We start from the raw sequence: 17,522 nt of genomic DNA, 5'->3' as shown, positions 1-17,522 counted from the left end.
ATTCAGATATAACATGATTATGGTATGGCACCCAAAATTTCTCATATTGCTAGAACATGAAAAAATATGTTTTCCAGAGTACGTTAAATAATGTATTAATTATTATCATTTTTGGGCAGAGATTGCATATGAATTCAAAATATTAACATGAACATGGCATGGGTCAAAATATGAATGGATTTGAGCATTTTGGCAAAAGTTTGAATATAGCAAACCATATATTCTTGTCATTCTTACATGATCAGTCAATGGATACATAAATTAGATTGCAAATATTTAACAAAAGGAGATTTTAAACACAAAAATAGGTACTCAAACAGCACATGAATTCCTGATGTTTAGCCATCATCACAAAAGCAAATAAAATCAAGCAAGCCCGATGATTAAGAAAAAAAATCCCATTAAAGTCTGCTGACAAAGGGCTTGTGCAATGTGAGCTTATGAAGTGGGCAAAGTAACTGTTTAAGTTTCTACTCAGAAAGAACTCAAGTTATATGGGAGCATACCATTGACCCATATTACAAAATGTTTCCAGCACCAATCCAGCTGTCCTACATTAGACCCCTTGAGACTTCAATTGGAGTTAAATAAGAAACATAGATTTGTACTGATTTTCTTAACATCAACTCCTCTTCCAGCACTAGATTTCAATGACTGTGATGGGCCCTATGCATTGTCCCTGACAATGGTTTTTTAGTTTGTAATCAAGTGTGTGCTTAAAATATAATGGAAAAAGTGCCCTTTGAAGCTGGTAATGTGAGGCTGCCTACCTCTCTGGTCTATAAGGGCAAGTGCAAGATGATAGTGGGCCAGGGCATTGTAGTACTCAGACTTGACCTGGGCCATTGATAGCCACGAAAAAGGAATGTAGTCCTTCACTGCCTCAGCTGACATCAGCAGATGAGTGTCATTATAAGACAAAGCCACCTGAAGAAAAGAAAAATGACTGAATATTTTATCTTTATAATTTATTCTGTAAAAGAAAAGGACTTGATACACATGCAAAAGAACATGCATGGGGATAATTTTGTCACGTAAAAATCTGTCATAATCAAGTTTCTCACTGCAAAAATTGCATACAGTCAAAAATGGATCTGCAAATTGGATCAAGTATTATAAATAATGGTGGCATTACAATTCAAAAAAGATTAACATAGCCTTAGCGCTATTGCAATAACATAACTTTAAAAACATAACTTTACTGACATTCCTTTCTAATGATACAATCAACTACCAATATTCCTCCAAATACATTTAATCTAAATTATAAATGTATTAAGTTTTTTTTCTGGAGAAACAATTTAAAACAAAAAAAGAAAGAAAAATATTGAAGCAATTACCTTTGATAAGCCTATTTTTTTATTGTAATAATTCTATATGGTTTCAATAGCCACATTAAAGCTGTCAAGCTATAACAAAGAAGGTAACCACTGACTATTTCCTTTCAGGTATAGAATTTGAGGTCTCTTTCTTTACATATCTTGACTAATTAACTGAAGGTCAAAAGGCCATAAAAACTTAATATAGAAAGTGCGTTATTATTAGAAGAACAAACTATTGTTAGCAACATACAGGAGACTAATGCCACAGGCTTTCAGAAATAAAATGCCTCTTAGACAATGCCATGGAAAACAAAGGTACATATACAATCAGATATTTCTGATCAATTAATAACAGTTTTTAGAACTAGTTAGTCTGCAACTTGATTTACTGCATCAACCATATTATTAACAAGACTTAACTGTTGTAGCAGTCTTGGTAGGATTTTAAAACTAGGAGTCCAGGACTCCCATATTGGTAAAAATAGAAGTCCCACCAGCAAAAGTTGCAGTCCCCTCCCAGAAAACTTTGCAGACTACAAGAACTATTGGTTGCCATTGAGTTTAATTTCTACATTCTTTACACCACTGACATATAGCTCTTGTTTGTCCATCAGAGTGAGACTGAATTTTGTCAATCCAAGGAAAGGTCTTATTTCAAACAGTAAGCCAGGCATCAGTCCCTTCTTACACTTGGCTACTGTCCTATCTGAACTATCAGTTCTAGAAACTCTTCTGAATCTCATTACAATCTGCATCAATTTACCGTTTAACCCCAAAATACTAATCCAAATTTGTGAATGGCATTTTGTCTAAGTCTCAACATGTCTTGATTCTGAGGTCACGTGCACTGCTTATTCAGCTACACTCAAAAATGAACACAAAGAAACAAAAGTTGTTTATTTGATGTACTCTTATAAATGACCACACATAAATCTCTGGGTCTTTCTGCCTCTGAATTCAATCACTGTAAATATCAACACATTTTCCAACCCAGCCATTGCATCATGTTCTTTTGATATACTCTTATAATGGCAACATGTACATCAGGGGGTCTTTCAGCCACTGAATTTGTCATTGTATATATCAACACAGCTAAAATGATCAATAGATTAACACATTTTCCCACTAAGCAGGTGGCTGAAGCAGCACTAGCAAGTCTTTGAATTTGCCGCCCACCTATTACATGCATATGGAGGACTCCATGCCTAAGTGACTGTGTGCGTCCCAGATAGCGTTTCTGAGACCTCTGTGCTGGTGTTTAATATCTCAGATAAATTCTAACATTTAAATATCTGATTTAATTAAATTCAAATAAGATCTTCCCACTATTTAATTTCAGGAAATTGTTCATTTTTCTGAAGTTTTAGAGTAGAGCCATTGTTGTTGTTAATTTGTTTACTCCAGCAATAAAACTGAAGCACCACTGCTCCTGCAAAAGTGAGAATCATGAGTCTTCCCATAGTACTGCAAAAATGACTGGGTAAACTGTGAACCGTAAAACTATTTCCCCATTTTCAGACATGTATATGGCCTTGAAATTTTGAAATAGTGTCCAGCATACTATAGTGTCCCACTAAATCTTTTCAGTTCTATGTTCATGTGGAAACCTTACCATGACAGCTTCCTGTGCCACTTGCAGATGAGAAAGGCATCCTTCAGGAATCCCACCCAGTGTGCAATTCTCAAATACACTTTCCTGGGCCTGAGACTGAAATAACAAAATCACAGGCATCTGAATGAAAAATAAAGAAAACTTCTGACACTTACACTAAAGTTAAATTCAAAAACTTTTCCAGCATTTCCTGGCCTTCAAAAATAAACCTCCTGGACATCAAATATGCCAGAATTAAGGACATATTACAGTATGTTGTTCGAATCTAGCTGCCCTGAAATCAGCAGACCAACCATGTGACATAAAGATGTTTTAAGAAAACAAAGTAGTTTATACAAGAAAAAAATGTTTATTATAACCCTTTACTTAAATACTTTATCAATGTCAATGCTTGAATGATAAGACACTCTATTAAGTTTACAGCATCATCATAACGGGACCCCGAGTGGCCAAGTGGTCTAAAGCGCTCTCCGTTACAGATCACTGCCATCTCACCTCTGTCTGTGTGGGTTCGAGTCTCGGATTCAGCCAATGTGGGTATGTGAGAAAGCTTGCCAGTAGCTTCTTGTGGGTCAGTGGTTCTTTCCGGGGTTTTCCCAGGTTCTTCCTCCACCATTAATACTGGCCGCCATGTATAGCCTATCGTGTGCTGAAAAATGGCGTTAAACCCTACAACAACAACAACAACATCATCAAACAAAATGCATGAACTCGCAAGCTGTTTCTCCTTACAAATGATGATGTCCATGTAGAAAGCCTACTGCAAGTGCTAGCAATAGGTTCATTAGTTTCAGCCAGGTCGTTAACAAAATTGTGTGATTTTCAATCCTACACTTGCCTTTCTTCTTACCTCTTCAATCAAATGTATGGGTTTTATTTGATGTTTTTTGACAAAGTTGGCTCTGCACCTAATGTTTCAACATTAGAACACAAATGAGTCAGTCTTTGTACAAAAGTCCAACTGTCTGCAACAATGCAATTCCCCATATTTATGACCAATTAATGTAATCTCCTGGCATATTTATGACCAATTAATGCAATTTCACAGCATATATGTGACAAATTAATGCCACTTCCCTGCATATTTATAACCAATTAATGCAATTTCACAGCATATATGTGACAAATTAATGCCACTTCCTTGCATATTTAAGACCAATTATTGCAATTTCTCTGTATACATATGACCAATTAATTCACAACCATAATTCAAGCAATTCAATGAAAAAATGCTTACTTGACTACCAGAGATGACAGCCACTTGCAATACTATATAGAAATCCCTGGATATGAGAAATTATCATGAAGACAGTAAACGTGACACACATGTATGAAATGACAGACAAAACAAACCGAAAAGGCTGAAACATTGGACAATGAAAACACAACAGAGTAAGATGAAATGATCATGCCAATTTTCCAGGAATGGTATGAAGGAAAACAGATGGTCCAAGAGAATTTTATTATGAGCAAAATTGATTTTCAAGGACACTTTAGTGACTTTAAAAACTAAAATATCAATTTTCAAGGATTTCAAGGTCTTTAATTTAAAAATGCCCCAAATCCAGTACTGTTAACACATTAACCCCTGGTAACAAGTTTATGTAGCAGGAGGTAGTAGCCTACTGCCGAGTTCTGTAGTGTCAAGGTCATGTATGATGCACTAAAGTGGGTGGTATTATAGAAAGGTAGACAGATGTAGCTCTACAATGATGCCAAATAATCTCGAATTTCTAGTTGCACTACAAAATACAGAGGAAAAAACCTCATTTCTTGGACCTGATTTTTTCCACCAAAAATTCGCCTGTGGTCACAATCCGATTTTGCCTGTGGTCGGAATCTGATTTTGTGTAAAGATTTTAGACTTTTTGGTCTCCGATCTAAGGCAGACCGGTAGGAACTGCAAACAGACAGATGAACCTTTGCAAAAAGTAGGATAAGATGGGCATTTGGAATAAAGAGTGGTCTCGACATGAAAGTTATGGGTTCAATAAGCAAAAAAAAAACACTAAACAAACTCCAACTTTTACTCTTCTGCTCATGCACGAGCCAAATAGTAATGAAAAACAATGTTTCTAACACAACTAGGCATTATGTTATTCGAAGATAACATGGAAGCTGATGTAATAGGATGTATTCAGAAACAGCTTTCAAAATGTGTTTTCGACTTGAATTTCAGATAAAAACGACAAAAAACCTCCTGGGGTTAATGTGTTAAGCCCCCAAAATGACCAAAATCCAGTACTGTTAAGGGTTACAAGGAAGTGTACATACCCTGTGATAAACAACCAAAAGAGTATCAACAACAACTGTGACTGCCAAGTGACAGTAAAACTTGTCTGTATTAAAGTTACACCTTGATGTAACAGTCAAACCTGTCAACAGTGGCCACTCATGGGAAGAGGCAAAACTGGCCAAAGGTGACCTCTGTACACAAACTGATTTCTGAACAAATATCATGGACCAGTTATTATTACTATTATCATTATTATTATCATTACATTATCCAGAATGTTGTTCTCTCCCAAATTTATGTTCCACTCAAGATTACTGTATCCTAGTCCTTTTAATCTATCCAATAAATGAAATCGTTATTGACTTAAAATCAGGTCTTAGTTTGTCCACATGTTAAAAACAATATCAGATTAGTTAGTTGCTGTACCTGCACCAAAGTGATTTTTTATTTTCCAGTTTTCCAGGAGATTTTAAAGAGAAAATGTCAAATTTCAGGAGTCATTTTTAAAGTTTGATACTTTGATTAATGCCGCAATACTGCAGTTGAAGGAATGTATGCAAAAATCTTTTACTTAACAGACTCAACCTTGGCTGCTGATGGAACATGACAATCATTGCAAAATCATTTTTTAGTTTAGCTTTTCAATATCAAATTCCAGGACATTTTATAACAAAAAGTAACATTCAAGGACATTTCTTGGATATTTTCTTTAAATTCAAATTCCAGTTGCAATCCAGGGCTTCATTAAACATCAGGAAGACATGGGAACCCTGAACTCTCCGTGATCAAAGGACAGTTGGCTTATGTGAGAAGCCTGTGATGAATAGGAATTTAAAAAATTGAAACTTCACCTGTCTTGACAGACTACATGTATTTCTGAACAATGAATAACCCCTTGACCCTAATGAAACATCTCTTTTCAAAGAAAACTTTTTACTTCACTGACACAAAAGATGACTTCATTTTCTGCTATGATAACACAAATACTTTTCTGAACATCCAGCAAACGAACTGCTTCATTCCTAAACCCTAATGATCAAAACTGCCAAGCCTTAACATAGTGAAACCTTTGAATCACAATATCATCAATGTAACTAGAGTATGGTGAATAAAGTGAAATAAGAAAATGTTCACACATAGATTCCCAAGATGCAAACAACTGAGCAGTGATCATTTAATGCAGGAAGAAACCATTGTTTGGTTAGAAAACACCTGGTAAAAGACTACAGATGGCAGGTTATAATTACATACAGGACATTTATATAGAAAAATTACCTGGGTTAAATTAGAATGGCCATTTTAAAAAAGGTGACCGCTGAGTAAAGGTAACTGTTAGGACGGGTTTTACTGTACATTGTTAATAAAGCATAAACAACTGGTCACAGTAACCTACATTCTAATCAATGTTGAATAAATGAATCAAGTTCTGGGACATAGTAGGAGGGTAGGCAATATGGACCTAAACAAAAAACAGTTTCTGTGGAATGTGGTGCCTCATCTATGTAGTGTGCCATTATGTACCCTATAGCACTAGGAAAAAATTTAAAACAATACTTCAGTACAAAATCCTAATACTGATGATACAGTAGGTCCCTCTTCTGAGGTAATCTCTTAGACTTGACAACCAAAAGATCGCGAAGATCTGTGAAGCAAAATCATTGGGGAAACATGGGAACTATCAGGATAAGCCAAGATTATACTGAAGAATGGAAATATGTAAATATACAGATTATTCCACTTCAGACTGAAGGCATCTAATGCTCCCCCCACCTCCGCTCTGCTACTGTGAAGGCAAAAAGTGGCAGCTTGTTTTTCAGTCTCATACCAAACAAGTCCAATATTGGGCTCCCACACCCTAAAAAAGTGCAAATGTTTGATTTGTATTTTTAATGTAGCTTTGACAATTTTTCAGTCATATTGCTACAATGTCTGCAGTGTAATAGTTTGGGGCATCATGTCATAGACATGTAGCATCATGTCCCAACCAGTCACATTATCCTGACACAAGGCTGACCAGTTCTAACACTAACCTTTTAATGCTCAACACCTAGTGAGGGAGCTGTTAGTACCATTTTTATAAGTCCTGAAAAAAAGCAAATAACTACCAACTTTTGCAGAGACAATTCCATAAGGACCATACCACCCAGTCTTTCTGCCAGCCTGAGGATACTTCTCTTGTCTGGAATGAGGGTGATTCTGTGGGTGATCTCCAAGACTGCCTAGTAGAGGAGGTTCCTGACTTCGACACATAAACACATGAAGAAGGAGTATGTGATTATTGTGTACCTAAATGTTACTTCAGTTACACTACAACCAACATGCTGTCTGACACAATCATATTGCAACAATGATTTATTATGCTGACAAACCCACGTAGGATTAGAAATATTAAATTTCTAGGTTGCTGATATGAAGGGTAAATTATTCCCAAGACCACAGTCCCCAAAGAACTAGTCACTGGCTCCAGGTGTGTACCCCATTCCGAATATGATGCATCTGTGTACAGGGAGGAGTGTGGTTCTGGTGTGTGAACTGGGACTCCAATTAGAAAAATATCCTGACCAAGGCAGTAAATCCAGTGGTGACAAAAATCAGATCCCAGTTGGTATCCAAGCCAACAGGTGGTCTTTGTGCAGTCTCAAGTTTGCTGGGCACAGGAACAGGTGAGGACATAAAAGAAGTATATATAGGATAATTAATTCCACAGCTGCAACATGAGCTTCCAGGACAGAGAGTTAAAGGTGAGCTTAGAATGTTGTTCTGGCCAAAATGAATGAATCTGGACAATTCTGTCTAGGTGGTTGCATACTATCCCCTGACTGGTAAGGAAATTATGCTCACTTACAAAAGCCCAGACAAGGGGTAAGATCTGACTTTTCTGTGTTGGGGATTAGAACCTGATGAGACACCATCACTCAACAGACTCTCCTGAAGAGTATTTTTGACAATGTTGTGCATCAGCCAGTCATTAAAATACCGGAGGATGGGGGCGCCTAATGATCTATTACATTCATCAATCTGGCAAAGGCTCTAGGGCAAGAGCTGAGGCTGAACAGAAGAGTGTGAAATTTAGTACAGCCCAGATAAAAAACCACAGGTATTTCCTGTGGGTCGGAAAGATGTGGATGTAAACAAATGCATCCTGTGGATCTAAAAATTAACAAAGTGGGACAAAAAAGGAATGTAGGGACTGCATACAAAATGAAGCATAAAGCAATACCAAAAAGGATAGGCTTGGTCAAAATACAGTGAATTTTGCTTAGTGCTCTGACACATGTTTATAACACAAGAGTCCAAGGAAAAATAAGAAGACATTCTGTAGGATGGGACTAAGGCATCAGACTGGGATCATGTTCTATTCTTTTCTGGCACTTAAGTTAATAATTGGAGGATCGAATAATTAGCTTGTACTTGGGACTTAGCAAGGATAGCAAAGAGATAGCAGTAGATACTGTATTACTACTATTAAAGCCACAAGAATACATATCCACAAAAATAAATGAACCATCAGAATCAATGAATTCGATTTATCAAGAAATCCTGAGACCTAGCACAGTCTTACAAGATCAATTAATTATTCTAAACCCCTGACCCTGGGTACCTAGCATACCCTTGCAAGATTAGTCATTCTACACCTCTGACCCTGGGTACCCAATATCTAAAAATTCAATAAACAGGAGTTTTATGTTTGAACCATATAATAATTTAACAAGTTTGTATATGACTTTAAAAAACTGAAGCACTAAAATATTAATTTTCATGTAACAGCAAATACATGCCCACCACATACCAAAACCTGCATGACAGCCATTGTACAACTTTGCCAAGTGTAGTGCCATTGTACAACTTTGCCAAGTGTAGTGCCATTGTACAACTTTGTCAAGTGTAGTGCCATTGTACAACTTTGTCAAGTATAGTGCCATTGTACAAGTTTGCAAAGTGTAGTGTGTAAAATGCATGCATTGAATAAGCAGATGATCAATGAAAGTCGACTCATTCCTGCAAAGCACTTACTTACGGCAGTGCAACTAGTTTTCTCCTGAATGAAATAAAAAATTTAAGGTTCATTTATACATCAAAAACATTTTGGCTTAAAAAACATGCACATTTAAAATCAAAAGCCTCTTGTGGGTTGGTGGTTCTTTCTGGGGTTTTCCCGGGTTCTTCCTCCACCATTAATACTGGCCGCCATGTATAGCCTATCGTGTGCTGAAAAATGGCGTTAAACCCTACAACAACAACAACAACAACAACCATTTCTATTTTGAGACTTTTTCAATGCATGTGAATTTGGCATAAAACCAACTACTAAAACCACTAGGTGTGTCACTAGAAACAAGTATAACTAGTGAAATTCACATAGATTTGTATGTAACTCAATGTGCAGAATAATACTGTTAACTTCACTCTGCATGCATTGGCATGAAGAAACTTTTTTGAAAATGGTTGTTTTAAATGTTGACAAAAAGCCATTTATATTTATAAGCCTCTGTACTGAATTTTTTTACCACTCATGCCTGACTGGTGCCCTAACATCTACTTTCATTGAAATACAACTATGCAATCCAACTTTTTTTCCTCCATCTCAAAACAACACTTGTGGAATGAAAGTGCTTTATGTTTTCTCATTTATTCCGACTTCCTGGTATCAACGGAATGCTGTAATTGTCAAATTGAGCTTTTGTCAATATTTATGAATATTACAGGTTTTTTTATGCTTAAAGAAAATCAACTGTGTTTAATTCTTATGTGTTCATTTCTTTTTATTGTGGAGCGGTCATTAGGTTTAGCTTGGATTTGTACAAATGCATATCCTAGTGAAACACATTTTTTCTAGTAAAACATGTTCCTTCGATAATACTTACCCAAGAACTAATACTTAGAAGAACTACTACTACCTCATAAATCCAACCCTCCCAGGCAAAAACATATTAGCTAAAAAGCTAAAAGTTATTTGCCCAACTAGGTGGCAGTTAAATAGAGTGATTTCCACTCAACATCTGGACTGGCGCCAAATACAGTGAAATTGTCAGTTTCTACTGAACGGAATGCATGCTCTATATCAGCATATAACTGCGGGAAAGCTTTGAGTGTGTATTTGTATTATGATTGGTTAAGTATTATCAAAGAAACATTTTTTTACAAGAAATAAAATTGATTTCTTCAAATACTTTACCCAATGATAATACCTTGCTAGAATAGGTAAGAGGTGGAGGAAGACAATCACCTTACCCGGGAGACGCCATCTCCGGTCTCCTAAGGTATGAGACAGCTTCTAGATAACCTGAGTGGCAAAGAGGCTCCACATGTCAGGGAGCGGCTCTGAAAGGGAAAAGTTTCCCTCCAGTAAATCCACAGTGGAAGTCATGAAGCCACACCTTTATGGAGCTGTCAAACAACCCAGCAAAGTAACCTTTTGCACCACAGTTAAAGGTTCCACCAGACCAAATTGAGCCTTTAGGATGAAAGATCTCTGAGATAAAAACTGGAGAAGTGTACTTGGATCTCCATCCCATGGCATGGATAACAAAGAACAGTTTCATTCTTATGCAATGTTTGTGGTGACAGTCCTAATTTTGTAAGCCAATATGTGAAGCAAATTCATTGGTGCTGGGTTACTTCTGACATGCAGAACAGATATCCCACTTTATCCAGGATGAAAGCCTCGATGTTGATATAGTGTTTTCCACCTCTTTTGAAGGCAAGATGTGGCATATCACCCTCCATGCAATGGCTCAGTCGTTCCTAAGTGCCACTTCAGAGATTGCACTGCATCCTGTAGATCACCTGGAGATGAAGTGTCCAGAGTAGACAGGAATTATTACCAAGATCTGATTACCCATGAATGGTAGCATGTTCTGGGTAATGATAGATTGGAGGTTTCATGAGTGATACTGATATATCTTTTTGGACTCACCTGTAGATGGGTCCATCAATAGGAAATGTCTTCTTTGATTCTGCCTGCCATTGGCCAATGTGGTGAGAAGGCAGGACTTATATGAGAGGCAAACTAATTAAACTCTTGACAGCAGTTTAAATAGTGTCTTGTTCCAACAGGTTAATACCCATGATAAATTCCACTTGGGCAAGAATCCTGTGTCCTCTCTTCTATGAATATGCAGTGTGCCAGTAATCATGGAATGGTTGATTTTAATTGAGATTCATGATGTTTCTCATCAAAAAGCCATATGAAGTTAGCTACTGAGGTATCGATGTGTGCAGTGGTATAAAGTATCCTTGTGTGCTACGGTGAGAATATATTCCATTACCACTGTACACCTTTAACGTGGATGGCCATCTCACAGATTCTCAAGTACCTATTGTGAGAACTGTTTAATATTTAAATAAGATCCAGATGTTCAGTAACTCTGGATTGGGATGAAACACTTCCATCATAATTGCTTAAAGTAGATGAGGGAATATCTTGAGTCCTTGCAATTATGTTGCGAGATTGATGAGGTTGATCCAAGTTTTCCTTTGAGAATGGAGTAATAAGGATGAGGAGACTCGATGATTCTTTTGCTTCCTCTGTAATCTTTAGAACCTGAGGTGTTGGAGAGGTGTATACATTTGGCCATTCAACTGCTCTGGTGGCCTAGTGGTTAGAGCGTCTGCCTTGGATGCGAGAGGTTGTGGGTTCGATATCCAGTTGAGTCATACCACAGACTAATGGTACGACATCTTCCTCACTTGGCGCTCAGTATTAAGAGGTTAGTGTTAAGGCTGGTCAGCCCAGTGTCAAAATAATGTCACTGGGTCAGACATCAAGCTACATGTCCAGTACTGGACATCACTATAAACTGCCACACTGCAGACATCATAGCAATATGACAGAAAAATTGTTAAAGCTACATTAAAAATCCATATCACACACACACACACACACACACACACATCTGGCCCTTCCAGTCTACATAAAGCATATTGATTATCCAGGCCTTATGGCTCCAAGACTGGTGAGACAAAGGTTGGGATTTTGGCCTTCCACTTTGTCACCAATAGGTGCATCAAAGGTTGATCCCATCGAGCACCTATTTAGTGAAAATAAGGGACGAAGAGACCATTCCATTTTTATTAGTTCTTTCTTGCAGGATAATAAATCCACTAAGACATTAGCCAGTCTAGAATAATAAGTCAAACTTTGGCATGGATTTGTCACTGAGGACACCACTTTAGAAAATCCCAAGAAGAATACAAAAGTCTGGGGACTTGGTTCCACTTTGCTGTTTGAAATAAGTCATCACAGTAGAGTTGTCGGACTGAATGTGAACTCCATTCCCGCAAAGGTTCTCCAGCCACCAATGAAAAGCATTTCAAAATGGTTTTCATCTTGAACATGTTGATATATAAGTAATAATCCTGATGGGGAATTCACCATATGGCATCCTAAAATGGTAAAAGATTTGCTCATCAGTCCCGTGTTTGCATCCATACCAATCGTGATGCCTGAGCTTGTACTTGCAGAGGTATCCCCTGATGTGAATCCAGAGTGGTTTCCCTGCCTTCAAGATACAACTTCAATAATCCAACTTCATATTGTGCAGATTGTGAAGCTTGGTCTAAAGGTAAAAGGTTCAGCCTCCACTTGGACCAAATAATCAATCTGACAGGAGCCCAAGAACGCTACCTAGGACTATGATGACCACTGCCACATTGATCAAAACCCAGCAGAAGAAAGAATTCTCTAGCAGATGGCTTGCTCTGCAGTGGGAAGGAATCTACCATTGCATTAATTCAATTCTCATTCCAGGAGGAAACATATACTGATTCCAGACCCAGCTGACTGACATTTTGAACGGGTATGAGGTCAGAGATGTCAGTGTCGACAAGGAGATTAAGAATGAGGAGGAAATATATGAAATCAAGTCTTGCTCCAAAATATAACTAGCCTGCTATTTTGTAACCTGTTGTGTTGTTGTAGGCTAGCCACAGGACTTCTGGAAGCTGTGTGAAGTCACACTTCTTGCATGTCCACACTAATAGTGAAGTCTCCCCAATGGATGGCATTTAGAACACGTTGTTGCATACCATTATGAATTCATGAGCATACAAAATACAGTTAGGTTGATGACCAAGTAGTAAGGGACGTGTTAGTAGCTGAAGAAACTCTGGGCAATGGCTTAGGAGGTGTGCCAAACAGGATACCAAATCCCTTGGAGACTGCTTGTTGGGTCCACATGTTGTCATGGTAAATCTTCACCATTTGGCAACCAATAACTGAAGCATTCCTTTGCCTGTGATATATGAAAAGGGTGTATGTGAATGTATGTCATTTGAAGCAGGGAGGGTTTCATGGAAATGCTAGTGAAAATGAATAACCTCCCTTTGATTCTTAATTCAGGACAACTGTTGTTTTCAATTGACTGTGGTCTGTGCTTTAAGGACATCCCTGTGACCTTTTGTTGGTTGTCATGTAAATCACTCCACTGTAGCTGAGACTGAGGAATGGAACAAATGTATCCTTGGTGGCTTGTTGTGAATTCTGTCAGCCTGATCATTAAAGAGGAAATTAGATGATTAAGGCTGCTATAATAGCTTGGCCTATGATGGTCTTTGAGGTGGAGGTAGAGAGCACTGCATCTCATTCCATCTGTTGTAAGTTCATAACTACTGTGATGGCCACAGCCATAGTATGTTGGACCTTTATGTTTATGAAATGGGCCATTTTATAAACATACTCCCACATATGTCTGGTGAGGTTTGAGGTGAGAGATGAAAAACTGTGTTCTGCCTATTGAATGACCACTACAAATATTGGACACAACATTACGTTACAAATCAACTGACGGATATCCAAATGGAAAACTGACAGAAGGCATCAGCTAGAAAAAAATGTCTGCAGATGCTTGGAGCTTGTAATTGTCGATGTAAGCAGCCCCAAAATGTCAGTAACTTTGTCAAATTATTGAAGCAAATTGAAAACAGATTCTTCCATAGAAAATGATCACCTGATATCAGAGCTGTGACATAGAGGAAAGACAAGGACAGAACTCTGATGAGAATGATCAGAAGACTTGATCAATTCACGCCTGTATAGCAAAGTTTCACTCATCATTAGTAAGATCTAATAACAATGAGGGAACTTGATAACCAATTTTTGAAGTTTCTGGATTAAAGGAAGTGAAGCCAATAACTTATACTACCTGATGGCACTTGCAGCATGTTCTGAGTTGTATCTGGTTACCTTCAAGGTTTCACTGGTTCCCTTTCGATGGCAAAGGCATGAGGGCAAGTGAACAGACATCTCTTGGAAATTGAGGCACAATGTTGGATATCGTAAGCCAAAAGTATCTATAGGTACTATGCCGGTGACACCGATCCATTGAAGTGCCTATATAAACTCAACGTCTTCCACAGAAAGTGCCTAGCAGCACTATGTAGGTTAAACCAATCAATGCACAACTGAGTTCATGAAATGGGTATTGAGGCACTAAACTGGTTATCATATGCAGGACGAGTCTAGCAGCACTATGCAAGTCATGGAACTAGAGATAAAGTTCATTAGTCTGATGGCTGATGCTGTATGATCAATTGCAGCCATGGCCCATTGTGATCAGAGTTATATGGCTGAGTACAGTCGTGAAGGAACATTGCTATTTTGGCTGGCATAATGTTGTCCAGTTCTTGAGGTTGGGATGGGTATGGGATATTGATCCACATGGCTGGTCCATAATTCTGATATACAAAACCATAATGGGGCTGTTGTTGCTCTGCTGTAAATGATATGGTCTCGAACCCATACATGCAATGCAAGCAAATGCTGTTTCATCCCTCAAAGTATGCTCGTAGTGCAGTATGCCTCCTGCTTTATTAACTTAGGGGTGTCCATGCATAGTTACGAACAATGATAAATAATAAATACCTGTGAAATGGTACATGTGACCCGTAGAGATAGAGAATTAGAGTGTCACTATTAATACTTAATAAGTGGATTCTAAATAATCATAATAATAAATTACCTGTAGGAGGCGAACATTTTACTGCCTATACAGGTAAAATCATTTAACACATTAACCCCTAGATGGTTTTTGTCGTTTTGCCTGAAATTTGAGTAGGAAACACATTTTGAAAGCTGTTTCTGAATACATCCTAAGACATTAACTTCCAGGTGATTTTAAAATAACCTAATGACTAGTTGTGTTAGAAACATCATTTTTTTTATTGGCTATTTAGCTCGCGCATGATCAGAGGGGTAAAAGTTGGAGTTCTTTTTTTTAGCTTAATGGACTTAATAATATTTTTGTATTGGGGCCACTCTTTATTCCAAATGCCCATCTTATCCTACTTTTTGCAAAGGTTCATCTGTCTGTTTGCAGTTCATACCGGTCTGCCTTAGATCGGAGACCAAAAATTCCGGACACAAAATCGGATTCCAACCATGGGTGAATTTTGGGTGGAAAAAACATCAGGTCCAAGAAAAGGTTTTTTTTTCCTCTGTATTTTGTAGTGCAACTAGAACTTCCAGATTATTTGGTATCATTGTAGAGCTACATCTGTCTACCTTTCTATAATACCATCCAATTTAGTGTATCCTGCATGACCTTGATGCTACGAAGCTCGGAAGTAGGCTACTACCTCCTGCCACATTAACCATGAATAGAAACTTACCTTTATCCGACCACAGCAGAGGATATACTGTCATATAAACAATTTTTCTACACCACACACAAAACCTGCTCAAAAAAAAGGTACTCATTTGAAATTATTATTACTTACGAGCTAGATGCTACAGTACACATTATGAGACAATGGTACCTGTTGGAAATGCCCAATAATGTTCTATATAGGAAAATCAGTAAACCATCATGTATATAACTTGCATTAGGACAATATAGACAACTTAGCTGTATGCATCCAGGCAGTGGAATCATACTTCAATATTAAAACAGTTTTGTATATTATGTACCAGACTTGCATTTATTAATAATGTTATAGCGATGTGAGGTGGTGTCATTGCGACCTGTGCAAGTATGTACGATAGGTGCCTACATGTGTGAAGATGGAAAAGTGATAACACTGAAAGTGTAACTTTGTCAGGGATGATAAAAAGAACAGAAAAGTTGGAAATTTATGGACAGAATATACTTCCCTTTAAAGAGGAAACTCATCCAACTTTTTTTAAGGCAGAAAACTTCCAAACTGCTTGTATGGATTTTGTGAGGCCTCTCTGCCTGCAGAGAGTGTGCTATTTGGCACAAGCGAAAGAGTAACTGACAATTTCATGGGATTTGTTGCCAATCCTGGTATAAAGGGGAGATCACTCTGAGTGGGCAGTTAACTTTCAGCATTTTAGCTTAAATGATTTAGCTTGGGAGGGCTGGATTTGTGAGGAAGTAGTAGTCCTCCTACAGGTATTATGATTGGATACCATATTTGAAGAAGAAAATACTGTCACTTCTTATTCATGCTTGCAAGCTAGTTAATACATGTTCCCATGCTTTTCTAAAGATAAATTTTGAGGTCATTTCCAGGGTTTTTCCAGGCTGAAATTACTTTTTTCAAGGTTTACATATGACCATTACTGAATGGAACTAAAGAACATTTTAGATTATAAAACATGGATTTTCTAAATCTAAAGATGTTTCTCTTTCAAGACTCTCCGAAAACACTGAAGTTAGTAAAGATGATCATGTACAAAACCACAAAATGTATCACAGGAAAAAAGTTTTATTATATTTCTTTAACTTTGCATGTAAAGTTATTTCAATATACAAAATAAAAATTCTAACTTTATTTTGCTGCATTATGTTGCTAAGTGAGAACAACATAATGAGCATAAATTATGTTTTGTTTCCTTTCAAACCTTTAATTCTAAAGAATTCTATAGCAATATATATATGCATCTCATAAAAAGTAACATTTCCTGATACAGTATGGAAAAAAATAATTAACGCAAATAATTAGAATCTTGCCTTGTAACGAAAAGAATTTAACTCTGAATTTATCTGTGCCAATAAAATCCCAAACAAGAATTTTCAAACAACCTAATCTCCTTAAGATGGTCTGGTTAAAAATCCATCATTTAAAAAACATTTTCAAAAGGGTGGATTTAAATTTTGACAAAAGACCTTCAAAATTATATACTGTTGTATAAATAAGGACTGAATTTTCTGGAAAATCAACTTGTCTTCTTGTAATTTGTTAAACCAGTCCCCAAGCTTGTATCGATACAGGAGCTCGTATCGTTTTTTTAATATCTACAATGCTGTTGGGCATTTCTGCGCCCCTAAGGTTTCTGTCTCCAATACTGAAGTAAAACGTATACCGAATTTGACCAACTGACGAAAATAAAATACTATAATGCTTACCATCTGAAAAGAGGCAATTGTCACCACAATATTCTGTTCAAAAT

At 37.2% G+C, this 17,522-nt stretch overlaps 1 protein-coding gene across 1 annotated transcript in view; it reads right to left on the bottom strand.

The window, feature by feature from the left end:
* Window positions 1-17,522, bottom strand: part of LOC149780289 (rhophilin-1-like) — an 88,939-nt gene that overhangs the window by 33,189 nt on the left and 38,228 nt on the right. The window contains exons 9-10 of the mRNA XM_089937097.1: window positions 2,935-3,030; window positions 771-927 (exon numbers count right to left, since the gene is read on the bottom strand). Of these exons, the coding sequence (XP_089793223.1) occupies window positions 771-927; window positions 2,935-3,030 (253 nt within the window). The remainder of the gene's footprint in view (window positions 1-770; window positions 928-2,934; window positions 3,031-17,522) is intronic.

This window comes from Sinohyriopsis cumingii, chromosome 16 (assembly GCF_028554795.1).
Source record: "Sinohyriopsis cumingii isolate HCF-2022 chromosome 16, ASM2855479v2, whole genome shotgun sequence".
NCBI classification, from domain to species: domain Eukaryota; kingdom Metazoa; phylum Mollusca; class Bivalvia; order Unionida; family Unionidae; genus Sinohyriopsis; species Sinohyriopsis cumingii.
The sequence above is the reverse complement of the archived record's forward strand: the minus strand, read 5'-3'. Positions and strand labels throughout refer to the sequence as shown.